This window comes from Emydura macquarii, unplaced genomic scaffold, assembly GCF_026122565.2.
Source record: "Emydura macquarii macquarii isolate MOO-44397 ecotype Brisbane River unplaced genomic scaffold, CSIRO-AGI_Emac_v2 contig_2372, whole genome shotgun sequence".
Lineage (NCBI taxonomy): Eukaryota > Metazoa > Chordata > Testudines > Chelidae > Emydura > Emydura macquarii.
In genome coordinates this window covers 3562829-3583978 of record NW_027132509.1, presented here as the reverse complement: position 1 = coordinate 3583978, position 21150 = coordinate 3562829, and the positions used below count along the sequence as shown (strand labels likewise).

The 21150-nt window shown below is 40.1% G+C and overlaps 1 protein-coding gene across 2 annotated transcripts in view; it reads left to right on the top strand.

The window, feature by feature from the left end:
- FGFR2 (fibroblast growth factor receptor 2) overlaps nucleotides 1-21150 on the top strand; it is a 113441-nt gene that overhangs the window by 15681 nt on the left and 76610 nt on the right. Inside the window, exons 1-3 of one of the 2 annotated variants that reach the window (XM_067561338.1) lie at nucleotides 59-549; nucleotides 3859-4012; nucleotides 5516-5773. In XM_067561338.1, the coding sequence (XP_067417439.1) occupies nucleotides 5599-5773 (175 nt within the window). In that variant the 5' untranslated portion in view covers nucleotides 59-549; nucleotides 3859-4012; nucleotides 5516-5598. Of the gene's footprint in view, nucleotides 1-58; nucleotides 550-3858; nucleotides 4013-5515; nucleotides 5774-21150 lie in introns of those variants that run through there. The other variant, XM_067561339.1, reaches the window with a different exon arrangement.

Here is a 21150-nt window from a genome sequence, read left to right as displayed (position 1 = left end):
GTGACCAGAGGAGGGAGGAAGGGGAGAGAGGGAGAGAGAGAGAGAAGTGTGTGGAGGGGGAGAAAAGAGGTTTGTTGTAGACTTGACAAAGCTTTAGAGATTACAACAGGAATTCTGAATGGAGTGGATCTGGACCTAGGATTTTTTTTTTTTTTAAAGACATGCAGTTTTGTTGGATGGAAGTTTCTCTTCCCTTTTCCCAAGGCTGGATCTCTTCTCTAAACCCCTAACTGACCAAGGGAAGTGGAGGAAAGAAAAGTGTGGCTGATTTTTAAATCAAGGCTTATTTCTTTTTAATTTTTTTTCTTTTAAATCTCTATTCTCCCGGCAGCTTGCATGAGAAATGCAGGGGTCATGTGCGCCTATTCCACAGCGTGGGTTTGCCGTCCAGGTGCCGAGCGCCTGAAAGTGGAATAACCAAGGGACGATTGTTTTTCTTTGGAGGAGTTTTTCCTCAAGGGAGCCTGTGTTCGTCACTTTGCTTCATCCTGTACACACGCCTGTTGCAGGGGGAAGGCAGATCGCTTACCCGGAGCCTTTTCATTCCAGGTAATTGTACCAGGCTTGGCTGGTGGGTGGAAGAAATAGAGCCTTAAAGAAGGGACTAGGGTGGCGAGGAACCCGAAATGCAGCAGGACTCCGGGGCTCTGGATCCCTTTCCCATCTCTAGCGTTGTTCCCTCCGCTTTTACTTACATGCCGTGTAAACGGGCTCCACGCGTGGCTTGCACCTTGTGCGGTCCGGTGCCGAATGCCGCCTTTCCTAGTGACAGTAGCTTTGGGCGGCTGTGCCGGTGACCAGCAAAGCGGTGGCGACTCGGGCTCGGTTCTCTCGCTGGGCTGGGGCCCTGCCTGCCCTTGACTGGAAGCATCTGCCTGGACTGTGGAGTTCAGTGGGGGTCCGTAGACCCCCCTCTGCCCCCTGTCAGCTTTTCCCCTAGCAGCCGGATCCCAGCCCTCGGTATTGAACGAGGATGCCTTTTGTTCTGGATTGAGGGAACTGATGCCAAAGCACGTTAAAAATAAAATACAGATCATAAAAACCTCAGTGGGAGTTCTCCTCCCTCTCCCCCAGCCAGCAAAGAAGAGCTGGATTCTGAATGCTTGATCACTTTTGTACAGTGGCCTTTGGATGCCAGCGCCCGGTAGAGAGACAATGAAAATGACCAGCCGTCATGTGTCATTTCTGCTACTACAAGTACAAGAAAAGTTATTACTGCATGCATTCCAAGGCTGCACTTTTTGTGTTGATTGCCTGTGGACTTTGGTCATCCTCGCTGGTTGTAACGGTGAAGCCTGACAAAAAGTAATACTTTCCCCCCCCCCTCCGACAGGGTTTATTCCTAGCAATTGAATTGCATCTTTCTTGCCTAATTCACAGAAATCCACTTATTAATGGGTGGTTACAACAGGATCTAAATTGGCAGGATTACCAGTAAACAATTACCAGGCTGTTAATTGGCTTTTATTGAAAGGGAGCTAAACTTTGGGGGCAAAAATAAATCTCGAATATTCCCTTGCGGTGAAAGTGGGGCTGTGTCTTCCAAACACCTAACAAGTTAGAGCTTGTGTCGGAATTTTTTAAAAACTTATATGGCCATAGAAGGCCACAGTATAAAATCAACACATGGAATCTTTTACAGTAGTTGCAACAATCTGTCAACGGAAAGAAAAGTTCACATGGGGCTCAATGAAAACGTGAAGCAAAAGTTATTCAAACCAAAAGTACAAGAGATTCCTCATCTACCCATGCATTATAGAGAGACTTCTTTAGCGATAATTTCCTCCTCTTAATGAGATATATATATATAAATCTAAAGCTGCCTTTTCAAACAATGACCTATTATGAGTTTGGTGTGAAACGCTATCAACATTTAAAACCTCATTGTCTCCTTTGTACCAAATCCCTGTAAATCTTCCACTAGCCTTTACTCATTTTCATCTGAAAAGCCTGTTTGAGCTGAATAGACAGCAATCAGTAGCCTCTGTACCTCTCTCCCTCTCTGGAATGTCAATTAAAATGCAGATTTTTTTTTTCTGATCTCTTGGTGGCAAAAGGCTGGAGAAAAACAGGAAAGCAAATGAAAGAAGTTCAAACAATGAAAAACCACCGAAACTGCTAGCCAGTTCCCATTAGTCCTCTAGAATTAATGTTTAATAGCTGTGATACTCAGATCTACTTAGAGATTGAACTGGGATGAGGAGTCTTATTTTTATATTATATATATGACATTAGTTGAATGACACAGTCACTTTTTAACTACTATCCAGCTCGTTCCCTAGGGGGGCAGCTGATAGGTAGTCTTACGATTTGCAAAAGAATACTTGATCCAGATTTTGATATCCCCTGATGCCTAGGTGTTATACAGTGTGCACTGCATTGATTTGGATAACATGCTCTCTGCAAATTGCGACCTCTCTGGGGAGTGATAAACATCATATAAACAACAATGGGACTAGATTAAAAAAGAGCTCCGAGGATTGAATTTAATTAAAGCCACTGCTGAACAAGTTGTGTGTGTGCTTGTGGGCAAAGTTGAACTACAGCTTGGAGGAATTTGGTTGCGCTCCCAACCCAGGTTGTTTTCTCATGCTTGTCAGTTTGGCAAAGAAATTTGGGCAGGTATGTGACGAGGTGAAAATTGACTTGATGAGCGGGTGGCAGGGAGAGCGATCAATCATTGGAGGCTGACAACTCCTCCCCGAAGTGCAGGCTGAGAAGAGAGACAGAGTTCCCTTTCAAGGGGAAAAATAAACACTACGTGTGGCTTTCACCGAGTCTGAGACTCCGGGAGGGATTATGGTATTGTGTAGTCAGGAAGCCAGAATTGTGGAGGCCAAAAGCATGCTGGGGCTGTGTTCCAAACATTGAGATAGAGGTACATAATTATCCAGTGTAGGAGGTCTTTCCAAATTCCAAAGAATTGTCCACCAGCAAGGGTGGCAATTAAAATATGAAAAGAATTTGGTTTTATTTCATTTGGAGTGTGTGTGTGTGGGGAGGGCAGTGCGCTTTGAGATAGGGGATCCTTGAACTGCTTTAACATTTTTGGGTCCCTGACACGTTGCAATGCCAATTGCTTAATTCATGGACACACATCTCTGATTTCAGTTTTGCTGTTAAATTGTAAGTGAGATATGCTGCATTTTAAACCTGCCTTTCCACCATGGATTAAAAGCGCCTATTCTCTCCTGGCAAAAGTTCAGATGCAGAAACCGTGTTAATACTCAGGTGCGAAGGAGTTTTGACAGAAGCCTAGTGTTACTGGATTGAAGAATGTTTATGATGAGAGCAGGAATAATTTATATACCTTAAAACATTTTCAGAGGTTTAATGTAGCCTAAAAATCTTTAATGATAAAAATATGAGCTGAATTATATGTATTTAAAACAAGTCTGGAATATAATTCAACATTTTAATGTGAAATGTTTTCTTTCTTGCAATGAGGGTTTCCTTGGCTGCGTTTATAGTTGACATTTATATGTAGACTTTTATCAAGTTCAAAGAATGCTTTATAAAAATGTATTAAATTAGCTTCACAACCATCCTGTTAAGTTGTTAAGTATTATACCCATTTTACACATAGGTAAACTCACAAAGAAGAGACTCAAATGGCAGAGTTAGGAACAGATCCTAGATTCTGATTCCTCTACTCTAATTGCTGGACAGTCAGAGCCAAAAGTTACTTAAACTGGTTGCAAATTCACTCCTGCTTTGTCCTTATTTAAAAATATATTTTTAAGACCCTCTTTAAAATAATTCCTTGCAATGATTTAGTGTTTTTTTCATTGACGGTTTAATGGTAGCTTTTACAGTATACATTATGAAAACTCATGCAATGTTTAAATTTAATTTCAGGGAGTACTGAATGTGCATGAAATATGGAGAAAAAAGCTGCGGCTTGAAACATCATGTATTAATTATAAAAAAAATCTACCAATTACATTTAAAGTTACTCTGCAGTAAAGGGGCATCAAATATGACAGCAGCATTTTCCCTCTTTAACCCTAAGGTGGGACTAGTTGGTTTTTTTGCATTATATAGCTTTTTACAGGGTATTTGAAAATAGACTCTGAATGAGCTCAGTTATACTTATTAAAGGATGAATATTCATCTATGTGGCAAAGTGTTTAAATGCTGAGGAACCATGGTGGTGGGCATGTTTTGGACAGATGTTTTGGAGACAGTTCCATTTAAAAAAAAAAAAAAATGGAGGGTGGGAATGGGGAGAAAAGAGAGAGGGACAATGACAAAGGATTTTAGATTTTTTTTTCCCCTTCACAACTACCATCTCTGAAGTTTCAGTTGGTACTTAATACAACTAAGATTAGTCATTAGCCAGGTCACACAGATCAGGATTAATCATGCAATTACTTGATTTATTCATTCCCTGAGGAGCAGTCTTTTGTTTTTGTGTGTGTGTTTGGTGGCGGGGGATGGAAAGAGAAGAGAGAAGTTTGTGTCTGGTCCAGTTGTTAAGGCACTCTGTATTGGAGCTGGCATTTTGATCCATGCTTGACCCATCATTGTGGTGGTTATCAGGTCCATTGTGGGAGCTGCAAGTTTCTTTGGCACTAAATTTTTTTCCCAGTACATTGCTGTTTCATAAAAGGTGCTCTTCATCCTTTTAAGTGGCTTGTTTTAAAAGGATTGGAATAAGTATTTTTTTTGGCCTGTATAATGTCTACTGATACACATCTATATTCTCTCCCAAGGATGCCTACCTATCTGTATACATATGAATATATGTATAATCTGTGTATATATGTGTATTTATATCTATACTTTGCACGTAAGTAGAAATGGCAGATCTTGTATGATCTCTAGCAGAAATGTAATTTTGTGGCAAACATTCAGATTTTCATTTTCCAAAACACAGTGACATTAGCAAATGCAGCTGCAAAAACTGGACCATTTTAATTGTCCCAGACATGCAGTTATTTTAACTGACAGCGAAGTTATTGCAGAAGAATGTAAATATACAGGAGAGTTGGAATCCCAAATATAAAATAAAACCTCAAGGAAGATCTAAGAAAAATACAGTATTTTCCAACTTTTTGCCATGTGGAATATTATTGGTTTGTTTTAAAACCTGACCATACAGTTCTATAGGTGATGGACCGAAATGCCATGCAAACTCATATATATGTTCAAACAATAGCCAGCATAGAATTTGTATAATTGTAGTAATTTAGTAGCATTAAGTGTGATGCGTCTGCACATGTGTGCCTTTGTATTTCTTAACAAGCTGTATATTTTTCTGTGATTAAAATAGTTCTTTAAATATGTGCTGAGAAACAATTTTGTGAAATCAAGAAGGGCTTAGTTATGCCTGAGGTGATGATGGAAACTGTTAACAGAAAATGAAAAAATCACTCACTTTTCACATGCTTACAAAGCTGAAAAAGTATTTCTTTCCCTCTCTCCTCCCCTCCCCCTTGGGTTTTTGTGAAGATTTTCAACTGGCATTCAAGATGATTTCACTGACACTACTAAATCTCTCTCCTCCCCACAGCAGCAGCAACAATTCCAAGTGAGAAGCTTTTTATCAAGGCTGAAGGCACTGCTTTCAGTCCATGCTTGTGTAGAAGTGTTCAGATGGGATTAAAGTCCACATGGATATATGGAAAAGGACCAGGAACTGGCACTAAAAAGATGGTCAGCTGCGATTCAGGTTGCCTTGTATGCCTGGTAGTGGTCACCATGGCTGGACTTTCCCTGGCTCGGCCATCATACAATTTAATTGTTCAAGACACCACTTTGGAACCTGAAGGTAAGTCATTCTAGAATATTTCAGCTTCAAAATAAATTTATTTGAAATGGTGCCTGAAATAGAACTAAATTAGTTTATTTACCCAGATAAACACAGAGAAAGGGTCAGGTTAGTCCAGAAATAGTTTAATGGATTCTAATTCTCTCCCTTCCAAACATGGGGTTTGATCCAGCAAACATGCATGTACTTAACTTTATGCAGGTGAGTTGTGTCAGCGACTTCACTGGGACCTTCACTCATGTGTAATGTTAAGCACGTTGAGTATGTGTTCCCAGGAATGGGTCTGTGATTTTCTTTAAGAGAAGCTGTCTCCTACCTGAATGGAACCACTGTTTTGTACGCATCTGTTGCACATTTCTGAGCTAAAAATAAATATATTTTAGAAGCATAAAAGTCTTAACTGGGTTTATTAACAATAGTTAAGATAATTAAAACAGATTTTTTTAAAAAAAAAATTCCATTTCTTTTTCATCGTTTGTGCTGATTATGTAATTTTGCAGTTTGCTCTGCTGAGAGAATGAAAATGGCTTACTCGGTTTTATTTTTGTTTATGATCAGGTTCCGTTATTGTTTCTAATGCCTGGCCCTAGCACAAACTCTGCAGTGTGTGGTTTGCAAATTCTACAGGGGAATGTTTAAATGCAAATTATATATATATACACACACACACACACGTTTATTGAAAACAAAGAGTAATGGGAACATTTCTATTGATAGTATGTTGTATACAAACTAGTTCTTATAAAATCTAATATTTTAAGCCTAAATCTGTCAGATACTGCTTCTTTAGAGATATCCTTGCTCCAAACTGCTTTATATATTGACGTTTAAGAAGATTTTTTTATCATAACATGTTTATTGTATTTTAAGAATATTTTTGTTATGCTGTACAGCACGCTTGGCGGCCCCCTAAGCACCTCTGTAGGGATGGTCCTTTCTTAATAAAGTTATAAATAAAGTTGCAATACAATGCACTGATTCATTTCTAATAACTGAGCTGTCAAAACAGTCTTCTCAAAATAATTGTCTATTGACCACTTCTTATCCCGCAAGCATTGTTTAGGAATTTGGCCTTCTCTGTTATATTATTAGTATACAGGAATATGGCTTTGTTTTACTGCAGTGTAATTTAATGCTGAATTTATTTATTTCAACCCATCATATCTAAAAATAGTTTTCACCAGTTAGCGAATTTTTTTGAATAAATTCCAAGTACATTCTTATTGATGAGTGAGGTTGAATTATTTAGATATGATGAGTGCTCTCCTCTAGTGTGCATTCATAAAATTATTAACAAAGTATTGTAATGTTGAAGTCTGTTGTCAATAGAGATTATTGGTAGCAAAGTAATTTTGCTCATGGTAATATGAAAATAAAAAATAAAGTGCCAGACTCTCATCATTGCTTAATGAACCTGTTTGTTTAATAGCCCTCCAGGTGCTTTCTTGACTTCTTGGGATTAGGAAAAATCATGAATGATTCTGGTTTCAGGTCAGCTACTTGTGGCAAGACCTCCTGGTTTTAGGGTTAATGCAACAGGAATGTGATTTCATTGCATGGCCGTACAGGAAGAAGACAAATGTTTTCAGGTTATGGTCAGCATCATCATTTTTCAGTTTTCTAGGGAAGAAATAACCATTATTGTATTTATTTTATTAAACTTACAATTTTAAGATATGCTGCCTCCAAAATGAGTATCCACTAGATGAAATCTGGATCCTATCAGAGTGCAAATTATTGAAAAGAAGTTAAAACTTTGTCCCTGGGCAGGAATGGCACTTACATAAAACAGTGTCAGATGTGAGAATACTGAATTTTTACCAGCGAAGAGAAAATAGGCTTTTGAATTAATGGCACAATAACTTTCATGTTGCAAAATAGAGGGAACTGTGAGGGATTGTATTGGAGAGTTGGGAAATAAAAACTCCTTTTTGCTCATTTCCAATGTATCTAGGCTCTTTGATTGGGAGCTCATGTTAGTCTGTTTACAGAGCAGCTGGCTCAGTGGGGTCCCGATCCTGACTGGGGCTTCTAAGCAGCATTGTAATAAATAATATTAACACAGTTGACTACTCCTATGAAAAGCAAGCCTTTTTTTTCTTGTCAGGCATACTCACTAAGGGCCTGATCCTGCCAACACTTATCGCTGATTGGAGTGCTTACTACCATGAGTAGTCTAGTAAGAACTAAGATTATCAGAGTTTGAGGCAACAGACTCTTAAGGACTCCATTTTAAGCCTTCTTGCATGAGTGTAGAATTAGACCTAGCACCAAATGTTACATTGTTGACTAGGATGAGTGGTTCTGAGAGAGGGAAGTAGCAATCTCCAGTTTTAAATTATTGTGATATTGAGAAATAAGTCTAACCCCATATAATGGAGTTCTTCCCTCACGGTGCACTCACACTATGCAGTCTTTTGATTGCAGTCAGCACTTAAAATGCTGGGGGGAGTTGACCGCACACATAGGGTTACTTTGTGAACTGAATAATTAGTTTAGACACATATTTGATAAAGGGCAAGCTAACCCTTGACCTTCCCTCACCCAAGTTGTCTGTTGTGAAGCCTGCTGGCTAGCTAATTTAGTCCCCTCCATGTAGGACTTTGGCACTGCGTTCTGTATACCCATACTCATCACAAACCTTTTCCCCACAAATGCAGGAATAACCGTTTTTAATTTAGCTCAGTTTTAAAAGCCCTAATTTAAACTCTCGGTAAGGCACAGCCTAATTCCAAGCACTGTGAAAAACACAATGGTTTAAATTTAGTATTAAATGTGTACTCAAGAGTTTCAAAGGAGTAGCAGGGTATACAATCTTTTCCAATGGGTGCCACCCTGGGTGACATATACTTATGTTAGACACACAAGTGGCTAATAATTTGTCATTTGATATTTAACTCAGGAACAAGTATTCACTGATAGTAAGTGAAAGTAAATACCAGCTGGTGCAATTAAATATTCACAGCAGTTCATTAATATCTGTAAAGGGTTTCAGAATCCACAGCAAAGAACCGTGCTTAATGTTAACGTCACTTGATTAATACAGTTCAATCAAGTGACCCAATCCAGTCTAAGTCAGAATACTTTTAATCATTGCAACTCAGCCTTCATTTGCCCGTGGAGGGAAATACATATGAAAAGAAAAGCAAACAAAAATAAAACATCAGTTAAAGTCCCCCATTATGCAGGTTGTGAGGGACATCCAGCATAAGAACACATTTTAACATAGCTTTTATTTTTTTCCCTTTGTGAAATCCTTTTATTATGGTCAGGATTGGAGGAGGTATTCCAGAATGCATAATTTTGTGATACTACAAATACTATCGGCAGCAATGACACTTCTGGTATGAGTCAAGTCATGGAATGATGCATTTTGTGATGACTTCTTACCCAAGGAAGTAACAAGAGGATTTCAGAGGGAAGAAAATAAGTTCCAATTTGCCTTTTTAAAGTTCTGCCGTTTCCCCTGCCTGCCCTAAATCTCTGTTTTAAATTCAGTTTTCACTTGAGTAGTGCATGATATTACTATAGCATATTACAGGAAACTGCATCTATTCACTCAGCTCAGTCTCACTAGGTAAGAAACACTTGTTAACAGGAGTTCCAGAGGGGGTAGCTGTGTTAGTCTTTAAGGTGCCACAGAACTTTCGCTGTTTTGCTAAAAACAGACTAACAAATTTATTTGGGCATAAGCTTTCGTGGGCAGAAACCCACTTCGTCGGATGCAACTTGTTAGCATGAATAAACTATAATTAAGAAAAAAAGGTAATTGCTATTTCTGTGACTACTGTGGACGTGACCATGTTGTGTTAATGCAGCACCTTTTGAAACACCCACAACCATAAAAAAAGCTCCAATATTTAAAGAACAGGTTTAAGTTTTAAATGTAAGCCATTAGCTCTGACTTCTGTTAACACAATGGTAAAGCAGGTAAGAAAATGGTGTGATGGCCACTTCCACTGGACTCTTCTGCTAGGATTGTACGAAACTGTCACACATCCTTCTCTGCTCAGAGTGGGTTCTATTGCTTTATGAGCCCAGGTCACACCGAGTCTTGATTCACATCCTGGGATCTAGTAAGCTGTTCCTCAGACTCCAGGTTGTGTGCACGTGCCAGGTTGGCATTCCTAAAGCATAACATTTTTGGTTGGTGATGGTTATATGGTTACTGCTCCACATTTAACGGCATCGTGGAGTGGCATGAAGCATCGGAATCCTTCTTTCTACTCTCGCCCCCAAAACAGAGCAAGGCGACTTGCTACATGATGCACAGACGTGCCCTGTTTGTGAAGTAGCTTAGTAGTAGTACTGGAGGATGCCTTTACATCCCTGTGCTAGGGTGATGGGACAGCCTAGCACCTTCCCTAAAGGTTATCTTATTTCCTGCAACCTTTGAACATTTAAAAAGAGAGACTTAGTTTTAAGCTACATCTCTGAGCTCAAAGAAGCATAGTTAAAATTACACTAAAAAGGTTTTCTCCTCTGCCAGTGAATTCAGATTGGCAGTCACTAGGTCATAGACAATATAAAATACTTCACTTTGGTCTGCATACTTTGTAAAAGACAAGGCGCTATAGATATGTGAATTAAAATAATTTTGACTTGATAAATCTTGAGCCATTTATAGTGAAAGTCATGGACATCAAGGCCTTGTTCCCATTAAAGGAAGAAATTGTGATAATAACAACCTGTGGTTCTTTTTAGCATGGCTCCAAGAAAATCCAGTGGCTGGAAGTTGAGCTCAGAAAAATTCAAACAAATTGAGGTGCAAATTTTTATCAATGGTAATTAACCACTGGAAAAGATTTATCAAGGAATTTGGTAAGTTCTCTGTCAGAGGGATTCTTAACTCTCTCAGAGGGATTTAGATCTGCTCCAGTTCAACAGCAAGCTATTGGGTTTGAAGCAGGAATTACTGCGTGAAGTTCTATGGCCTATGTTGTGCAAAAAGCCACACTAGATGATCATAAACAACCATCTGGTCTTAAATCTATGAACCTTTAGCATGGACAAGGCCTAAATCTACAGGCGTGTGTGTATATCAAACTGCTGTGCAGAGAGCAAAACTGACCATTGTACGTTGCCTTTGTGGACCTAGCCAAAGCATTTGACACAGACAGCAGAGCAGATCTATTTGCAATGCTAGAGAAGATAGGATGTCCATCAACCTTCTTAAGTCTTGTATGTTTATTTCACAACAACATTAGAACAAATGTCCAGTTTGACGAGTCTACTTCAGACAGCTTTGTGATGAAAAGCGGAGTGAAGCAAGGATGTGTTCTTGCCCCTACACTCTTTGGAATCTTCTTCTTGATACTCGTGAACTGTGCATTTAAGGACGTGAAAGATGGAGTGTATCTCCATACAAGATCAGAGGGGAAACTCACGAGTTGAGGCAAAGACTGAAAAAGGGTGCTAATCAGGGAACTTCTATTTGCTGCTGCTGATGCCCTTATAGCCCATGATGAAGATCTACTACAAGAACTCATGGATCGCCTTTCAAGTGCTTGTCAGGCATTTGCTCTCACTATCAGCATTAAGAAAACGGTTGTATTAGGACAGCATGTTCCACAAGATCCTTTAATCACCTTAAATGCAAGCCAGCTAGAAGTAGTCCTGCTAACTAAAAGAGCATGGAAAAACTCAAAGCTTACTATCAAGACCAAAATGTTAGTGTACCAAGCTTGCGTCCTCAGCACTTTCATGCATGGTGGGGAAACATGGACAATTTACGCTCATCAGGAGAAAAGGTTAAAAGTTTCCACTTACGCTGCTTATGCCATATACTCAACATCAAATGGCAAGATAAAGTTATCAACGCAGAGGTTCCTCAAAGGGTAAATGTACCAAGTATGACAGCCCTGCTCAGATGACCCACCAGCGCAGTCGTCTTTGCTTGAGCATCTGAGCAGGCTGGAAGATGGACGCTTGCTTAAGGATATACTATATGGGGAGATATCAGAGGGGACAATAACAGGACGTCCCAAGCTTTCCTATAAAGACACATGCAAGCGAGACATGAAGGAATTGATCCTGACCAATGGGAAACCTTGGCAAGTGATCATAACAAGTGGCCATCATCTCCATCAGGGCATCAAAGCCCATGACAGGAGCTGGCTCCTACAGCTTGAAGAGAAAAGAGCTTGTAGGAAGCAAGCAGCTCTCAACCAAGACACACACATTTGCAATAACGGCCAAAGATTATGCAAATCCTGGATTGGATTATTTAGTCATATGAGATATTGCAAGCCATCTACATCATAGGCTGCAATTTTCACCGTCCTTCACAGACAAAAGGATGCCAATCACCGATCATACGCTAGCAGGAGTTAAAACTTCAGCACATCAGCTATATTTGCATTTTTTTCAAAATTTCAGAAACAACTGCATGCTTCAGGCTAATTTGCTACATTTGAAATCCCCTTCCATTTTGGGTTTTTTTAGTTTTTCTTGGCCAAAAACATTTCAGATAGGTTGAGTTCAATTTTTTTAACATGTGACTAGAAAACCAATATAATACAAATCTTTATAATTTTAAGTTACTCCTGAGTAGAGAACTTATAACTAAATTTTAGCTCATAGTAAACTTTTACAGGCAAGTTACAAATTCATTAAAACAGAGTTTACAATAAAAATGCTGACACAACTGTAGCTACATGGGATTGTAATATATACGAGACAATGGGCTATTATAGCATTGCAGTAATAAATGTGGCATAACTTGTAATGAATATTTTCTGCACCCAGCTTTCCAACTTCAATAGAAATAGCTGAACCCCCTTCTTTTTATACAAATCAATGAAGATTAATATTTGCTTAAAATAAATGTTTAGTTTGGAAACAGATGGAAATATAAAGAAAATACTTATCTGTATTCTTTCTTTATTGTTGTAAAATCCCATCTGAGAACTCACTGATTTTAAAGTGCTCAAGATTTTGAAGGGCTTCATGCTTCAAGTTTTAAATTGACAATGGAGATTTTCTTTCTTGGAAGCAGCAAATCTCCTAAGCATTGTGAGACCAGGTTTTTAAAAGAGCTGGTTCCTGGAACCTACTGTGGCAATTGAAGCCTTCTCTATATTCAGAACTGCGACTGGTTTAAGTAAAAGTGCAGTATTAAACCAGTACAAAACCTGCATGTGGATACAGTTTAGTGTGTGTGTATGTCTCACAGCTACACACAAAACCTTATTCCACTAGCTAAACATGATTCCTTACTGTGATGAGCTAAATCAATTTGGGCCTGATCCAAAATCAATTTGTCTATGGAAAGACTCCCATTGATCTCAATGGGCTTTGATCAGGCTCTAATTGCTTGCTTCAAATCAAATTAAGAGTTTCTCTACAGAACATTGCACCAGTTTAACTGAATTGGTTTTCAAACTGATGTAAAGTTGAACTGGTACAACTCTGAATGTGGCCAAGGCCTAAATCAGGGCCAGATTTTCAGAAATGTTCAGCTCCCATTACCACATCTATGGCCACCCAATGTGCCGAGTTCTTTTGAAAACGTGGCCCTTAATGTTTTAATCAGCCTACGTACAATTCACGTGAATTAATGTCACATGCATAAATGCTTGCAGGATGGGGCATTAGTTTGAAAAGTGAGAGTGGCGGAATTAAATGCTTCACAACAGTATGAGTAGTAAATGCTTTCAGTTTTTAATGTCTAAAAATCAGATAAAACATTGATCACAGTTTGATGTAAAAAGAAAAAAACCCAACTATATGGCCTGATCTTTACTAGGAATAGTGCTTAACTGTGCGAGCAGTCTCATTGACTCAGTTTTTGCAGGGTCAGGCCTCTAATTTGTATGGTTTCTGATGCCATGACAAACATAAGGGACACAGTGAGTGGAACACACATCAGTGTATATTTAACTGAATTTCTTCCTTTGGCTGTCATGCAAGTTTCATTTTAATTATTTTTTAAAAATTATTATTTTGAATTTGTGAGAACCTCTGTGGACTGGAGGGTTCTGAAATTTGATGTATTTTTATTGCCCTCATTTTGGCAAAAAGACAGGTTTGATTAAGAGGGCCAGTGGAAAACTCTTAGTGTGTGTTTGTGGGGAGGTTTGGAAGGTGGCTGGGAGAATTACAAAATTCGTGGGAATTTTCTCTAGTGTTGCCTGGGTATTTTTTATTTTTAAAGTATTTGTGTTACACTGTGAGATTCTCACCACATACTTGCTCCCAGTGGGCTTGTCTGCATTACAAAATGTTTGTATTTGAATATGATTGTGAGCTGTCCAGTTAGATGATATGATTCTGGTCATTAGTGTTATAACCCACACAAATCCCTAGGGGTTTAATTATGGTTAGCTGATACAAAGTTGACCACAGTTTGTGCTGGTTGACACTACATGTTTTACACTGCTAAGATGATGTGGTCAGTATTGCACCATGTAACTCAGTTGTTCACATGATAAAAGATAGTAACACTAACTAGAAGCCCAGAGATACAGTTGAATCAGCTTGGTTATATTGTCTCTTTAAATTGGCAAAATTAGCTGCACAGAGGCATCCATTTTGCTCTTGCATGCAATAGATGGGGCTGGTAGCCGGGCAGTGAAAATGAGAAATTGTGCTTATGTGGGACTTGCTCTGCATGTCTATCAAACCCTGTTCAGTATCCACATTGCAATGTTTTGCTTGAGGCCACCTAGCACACTTTAAAAATCATTGCACAACTGTTTAAACTTTGAGCACAGTTCGGTATTTAAAAAAAAAAAAAAAAAAAGTTGAGTTGGCAAAAATAACCTCGCATGGGCTAGTGCTTTAGTGCTTCAGCACTCCCTGCTGGTCAGGATGAGTCTTGCACTGCATCTGCTGAGCCCAGCTGGATGGTCAGTCAGCCACCCTGGTTTAAATCTCTACAGTAGCACATCATTGGGGTAAGGACATTAATTTCTATCCCTCTGTGCATGGGTCTCCCCTTATTTCCCTGGGGGGTGGAAGGACACTAAATGTTTTTTGTCTTCAAGGGCTTGGAGGCCCCCTTGATCCTAACTTTTTGTTAAAGGGTAGTTAGGGGAACCAGGCCCATCCACTGTGCTGCCTGGATTCCAGATCAGGGCCCTTAAACCAGGCAGGCAGACTCAATCCTCAGATAGTCTCCTATTGTGCCCTGAGCTCCTTCCCGCGTCACTTAGTTCTGTAGCCTTCTTCAACCTGTGGCTCCAGTTGTCCCTTCACCGAAGTGTGGTCCCTCTGGGTGGCTTCTTACTTCACTCTCTAGCCTGCTTGAACTGCTGACAGCCACCCCAGATTACATTCAGGATTAACATGCAGGCCTAGTTGTAAATCTGCAGCACACACCACTGCTCGGTAGTAGATAACAGCCTCCTAAATTAGCAGTTCAAAAGAACTGACCCAATGGACCATCTTCTATTAATGTTGCTAACTGTAGAGTGCTGCGACAGGGAATCTCCAATATTATTTATATTAAAAATACCTATATCCTTTTAAATGACTCTGGGACCTTCAAGTTGTGCAGATATCTAGCCTGTGTAAATGTCTCATCTTGTTACCTTGTCCTACCCCCAGGTGCTATTGTTTGTTACTCTCACTGATTGCATCTTGTTTTAAATTAGGCCCTGACCCCTGCTCTGAGAGTTGCAAAGGCAGAGCCCTACACTCAGAGCCCCACTGAAGCGCGTGGGGCTTTGCACAGGTGCAGGTCTCTGATCACACACAGTACATTGCGGGATCGGAATGGTGGACTGTAAATTCTCTGGATCAGGAACCTTCCTGTGTCTTCCTGTGTGCTAATACAGCTCCTAGCACACTGGGACCCTGATCCTCATTGGGGCTTCTGAGACTACAGCAATACAAATAGTGATATATGAAACCAAACCAGGTTCTTCCAGGCTTTAATGCTGATTAACCAAAGTGGTTATATTTGATTAAAAGGCCTGTGCAGACAAGGCCTTAGGTAGCATGTCAGGAAAAGGAATGTTCTGAAAAAACAGCCCATCTGGGAGTAAAGAAGGAGGTAGAAAAGACTAGTGGACAGATACTGCAGTTAAAAATACTGAACGCTTGTATCTGGAGAAACTCCATTGGAGTTGACAGATTACACAAAGGTCAGAATTCGATTCATGAGTTTTAGAAAGTGCCTCAGCTCAAGTTCTTTGTGCTGTGCAGGGTAAATAGCATGAGCATTTAAATGGAACCAGCTAGGTTTTGAATCTTCAATTCTATCAATTCAAGATAGTTGGGACAGAACAAAGTCAGAAAATACACCACGATTTTAAGTTAAGAATAGTCTATGTATTAAGGATTCAAGAATTCCTAAGGGAATTATCGGCACCTAATTGCCACTGATGTCTGAAAGTCTGCAGTTGAAGGAGGTTTTATTTTACAGGGAGAATGGTGAATTGACAGAATAGACTTCCAGGTGGAGCGATGGAGTCAAGAGGAGAGCTGGGTGAGAAACGGTTTTCCTATCATGCAAAAAATTTAGAGATTTCAAGGTTTAAACCCCTGCAACTCCCACATCCCAGGTGAGTGCCCTAACTCCCGGGGACTATAGAGTAAGTCTCTCTGTCCCAATGAATATTGAACTATTTCTATAAAGTGGAACAGCTCCAGCTGGAGAGATTAAGAGAGACCCGTCTCTCAATAATCTGTGGTGGTTAGGGCATTCACCTGAGATGTAGGAGCTCTTCCTGACTTGCAGCAGAGACTTGAACCTTCCCACTTCCCAGGTGAGTGCCCTAACCACCAGGCAATTGGCTACTCTGGGGTGGCACGCTCTCTCTCTCTCTCTCTCTCTCTCTCTCTCTTTCTCTTTGGTTCTGACCAGAAATTCCATCCTAACTTGGGAAACTGACACTTTCCAATGAAAAGTTTTTGATTTTGACGAATTGGCCCCACCCCACTCAAAAAACCCAACCTGTTACTTCTGACATATTCAGAAATCAAGTGTATTAATCCAGTCATGTGTAGGGGTCCAGTTTTTACTTAAGAAGCAATCACTGATTTGTTCACAACCTGACTAAGTCCCCTCAATGTCCAGAACTACAACTTAAATGTGAAGTTGTGCAACTTCTTATAAAGTCATACTATGTTCCCATGGTATGTTTATAGTGATAACACCAACCAGAGGATTGCGTGAGCCTTGAAGACAGAAGCTTAGTTCAATTTTTATGTGATGGGGAGTGGAAAGCACCTCCCCTTCATCACTCTTACAAATGGAAATAGGGGACTGGGGGGAAAAAAAAAAGCTATAGTTTGAGATGAGTCTGGTGGTTGATTTAAGATGCATTATAGTTTCTTCTGGATATTTTATCAAATAGAGCCACCCCTTTTCCTAGTTTCATGTCTCCTATATATAGTGTTTCCCAGTTAAGCAGATAGTAGCAGGTAGCAAAATGAAACTGGCTCAATCCCTTGGCTGTTGGATCATAAAGTAAGTGGTCTGTGCAGGAGTAGCTTAGATCTGATGTTGTGATGCTGTTGGAGGGAGGAGCAATGAGGAGAAACTTGATATTTGTCTATATCTGTCCCTCCCTCAAAGTGTGTCTGTTAGCTGTAGTAAAGGTTAAGTAAAATGCTGCATTCAAAGTTCTAGAAAAGATTGATGTCTTTTTTTTTTACATGTTGCATATAATTGCACTGTAAGTAGCTTCAATATTTGGTTTAGTTTTTATGACCTTGAATAATTGTGTGTGAAGTACACATCACATTCCCCAGTAGCATCTAGTTTTCATACGGATAACAATCTACTACTGTATCCAGCTAATGGAGTTATTATTTTAGCTCCAATGATAAGGGTCTATACTTTGGAGCTGAATAGGTTCAAATCCTGCTGATGGCTTGTGACTGGTCATTCTAACTGCAATATAATTAAAGGATACTTAAAAATGTAATTGGTGTGGCTACTTAGATGGGGTATGGTTTCTTCCTTCGTACGGTAACTACACTCCTTGTGTGGCAGTGTAGTTGCCATAGCAGTGCTGTCTCTTTGTACCTAGTTCCATACAAGAATATATAGCTTTTGTGGGCGCTCTGTCCTATAAAGTAGCTATATTTTTCCCTATGGAACAGGGCATAAAGTGAGGGTGACAGAGAGGCAACATTTCCCTGTCTCCCCTAGAGGGCTCTTACCATAGGGAGAGGGAAACCACAGGGCAGTCCCAGGAACAGCCGGTGGTCTTGCTGGGCTCACTGCCGCTTGTTTTGGGATTGGCATGCTCTGAGTCTTCCCTGACAGTGACTCCCAAGAACACACCGTGCACAGATAAGTCCAGGAGTATGTAAGACTTGGCACTTCCCACGTGCATTGTGTGCTCTTGCAGCCATAACTCCAGGTGCACTGCTGTGGGCCTGTACTAAAGGTTCTTTCTACTGGAGTAGGATGGACTGTGAATGCTGCGAGGAGTTCTCACTCCCTGTTGCAAAGCCTGAACTGATAAGCTTTCTCACCATGCAGCGGTTCTGGGAGAGGCAACCCTCCAATCCGGCGGCAGGACATGAGACACTGAGGCAGCCACCAGTCCAGTGCCTGAAATGATTCCTGTGTCCCACTGTCTCCCCCTTGCCTCCTCTTCTCCCCGCACCTCCTTTATGTAGGGTTTGTGGCTAGGGAATCAGTGCAGTTTGAGGATCTGCTGGGCACGACCCATTACTTCTTTGTCTCCCCAAGAGCCTGCTGGAGGCTACTGTGCAGTGGGCCATTCTGGACCATAATGCCATCACCTGCAGAGGGCTGTGGAGTCCCTCTGTGATACATTTCATGTTGTCCCAAGCAGTGGAATGGTGTCATATTCTGCCCCTTCCTTAGCCATGTAGAGGGAAATGTGACTTTCATGCATGGTGAATAAGAATCCTTGGTCATCAGGTCTTTTAAAGAAATTGCAGTTATTTATTTAAAATGCTCTATTCTGCCATGCACAATCTATATCCTGGTATTCACTGCCAAGACTAAATAGAGCTGAAAGTAGTTCCCTGCAACAGTGTGCAGCATTACTTCTTTCATATTGATAGCCAACCGGTTTCCAACCAGTATTACTTGAAATAGAAGTAATCACACATGGATTCATTTTAGGTGTTTTCCTGAGGCTTCCCTCTTTGCTAATAGGATCTCCAAATGTTGAAACTCCTTGCCATTTCCCCAGCATTATTTATATTTTTTTAAAGTCCTCAGTGCTTTGGAAAACAAGTCAGCACTGTGTAATATTTTCCCCTTCCCCTGATGACGTTGGGGTAGGATTTCTACTGGAGGAGATTCTTTTTTTTCTCTCTCCCTGTATTACTGTATGTAGCATGTGAGAGAAGTTGTCATGGTCCTGTATGCTCATACTGTAACTAATTGCTATTGTTGTAAAATATACACACATTGGAGTAAAAGGCATACAGAACATGGCATAATAACTTAATTTGTTTTGCAAGTGTCCTCTTTCAGGGCAGAGTAACTCTTCCTTTTGGAGTGGCTTTCTAAGGTATATTTTTCATTTAAGAGCTGCACCTTTTTTAAAAAAATCTGATCCCATTGATGATACAGCCCTGCACACCTCAGGTGACTAATTGAGAATAAACTAATTAACTGTAGAATGAAGATCATAGGGTGAAAGGATGCCAGAAAAAAAATCCCTCAATTTATTTGGGAGTCTGACTCTTAACATTTTGTAAATGAGGCTGTGGTTTGAAATACACTAGCACAAGTAATTTTGTTCAGAAGCTTCTTTTAAAGAACCAAATGAGAACTAGAATTTATCACTGTAACTATCAGAATTAAGTGCAGCTCCCACTCAGGTGCTGTTTATTTGACAAAGACTTTTGTCTCTATTGCACTGACATTTTTATATCTTTTTAGAGAAAAAAAAATTAGTCTTTGCTCTTTGTAGGACTATTCTTGACAGTGTAAGTTTGTGTGCGTGTGTAGTGAGAGGATGTTTATAATGGACTGTAGTGAATTTGGGAGGTAAAGTATTGCATCAAAACAGCTGGAGAAGTCATAGTTATGCCTGGCCAAGGGTTTTGAAGAAGATTGGGACATGACTGAGAGCTAGCTGGCTGAAGCACAATCCAGACAAGACATGCTGGTAGGTTGGGGGAAGCAAGTGGAAGATGTGGCAAGGATGATCCCCACACTATTAAATAAGGGGGTGTGCCCACCCTTTGTGAACTGTGCTCCTGGATCTTTACTAGCAGCCTGTTGGTTTCTGGATAGTGCTAAAGGTTTTGTTTTTGATCTACCGAGCCTAAATGGCTTGGGAACTTCACCGCCTTTATAAATTAGAGAGTCATAGATTCCAAGGCCAGAAGGATCCATTGTGGTAATCTGGTTTGACCTCCATAGAGCCTAGATAATTCCTGCAGTGTCTATTGCAGAAAAAAATCCAGTCTTGATTTAAAAATTGCCAGAGATGTAGAATCTGCCGTCAATCTTGGTAAGTTGTTCCAATGGTTACGTACTATCACTGTTAAAAATGTGCATGTTATTTCCGGTCTGAACTTACCTAGCTTCCAGCCATTGGCTCCTGTTATACCTTTCTCTGTTAGATGAGCCTTAGCATAACCGCTCTTTCCATCCCATATTAATCATTGTACAGTCTTGCTGAATCCACCTCAGTTTAAAAGAGCGGGGGCTGGCAGCAATGTGTTCTCTGTGAGGGGTCCTCAACTTCGCAACCCATCTCTCAGATGCAAAACAGGCTGGGTCTTTGTGCTGCAGAGGTGTTTGGTTATTTACAAAGGCTTTTGAAGTGGAAGAAGCTTGACTGAAGGGATGAGGCTTTTCTGAAGGTGAAGAGCTTTTTTGGGAATCCTTGCTGGGGCTTGACTTATTTTTTTTGGTGGGGTTTGCTGTTAGCGGATAGTTACATTGTTTGACTCTGTAACTGCGGTATCCACATTCATAAGATAAGCAGCTTTTGTTAATATTTTAATACATTTAGAAAACATAACAAAATACATATATAAATCTCCTGTTTATATTGGTCATACCATAAATGGAAATGATGTTTGGAATATAATTGAATTCACAGTAATATGAAAGTGAGCTTTAGGAATTTCTATAGGAATCTCTTCTGGCCACTTGGCCTTAAGCAAACAATATTTGCACCCTTTGTTCAGGATGGTTGGTTGGCATAGACTGGCTGTCTGGGGAGAGAACAGACACACCCAAGCCTGTTTGTCAAACATTTATCCTAGAGATGCACAGTTTTGTGAGGGACTATTGTGCAGTATCTCCACCTATGATGTCACAGACATGCTCATGCACAGGCACTTCTCTTCACATCTGGCATTAAAATAATGATGTAACCGTCAGCAGATGATTGACCCTAATGTCAAGGAAAAGGAGAATCTTTTTCAAGAATTAAGAATTTAGCTGCTGTTTGACATCCTTTTTAAAAGAATTTTTTGAG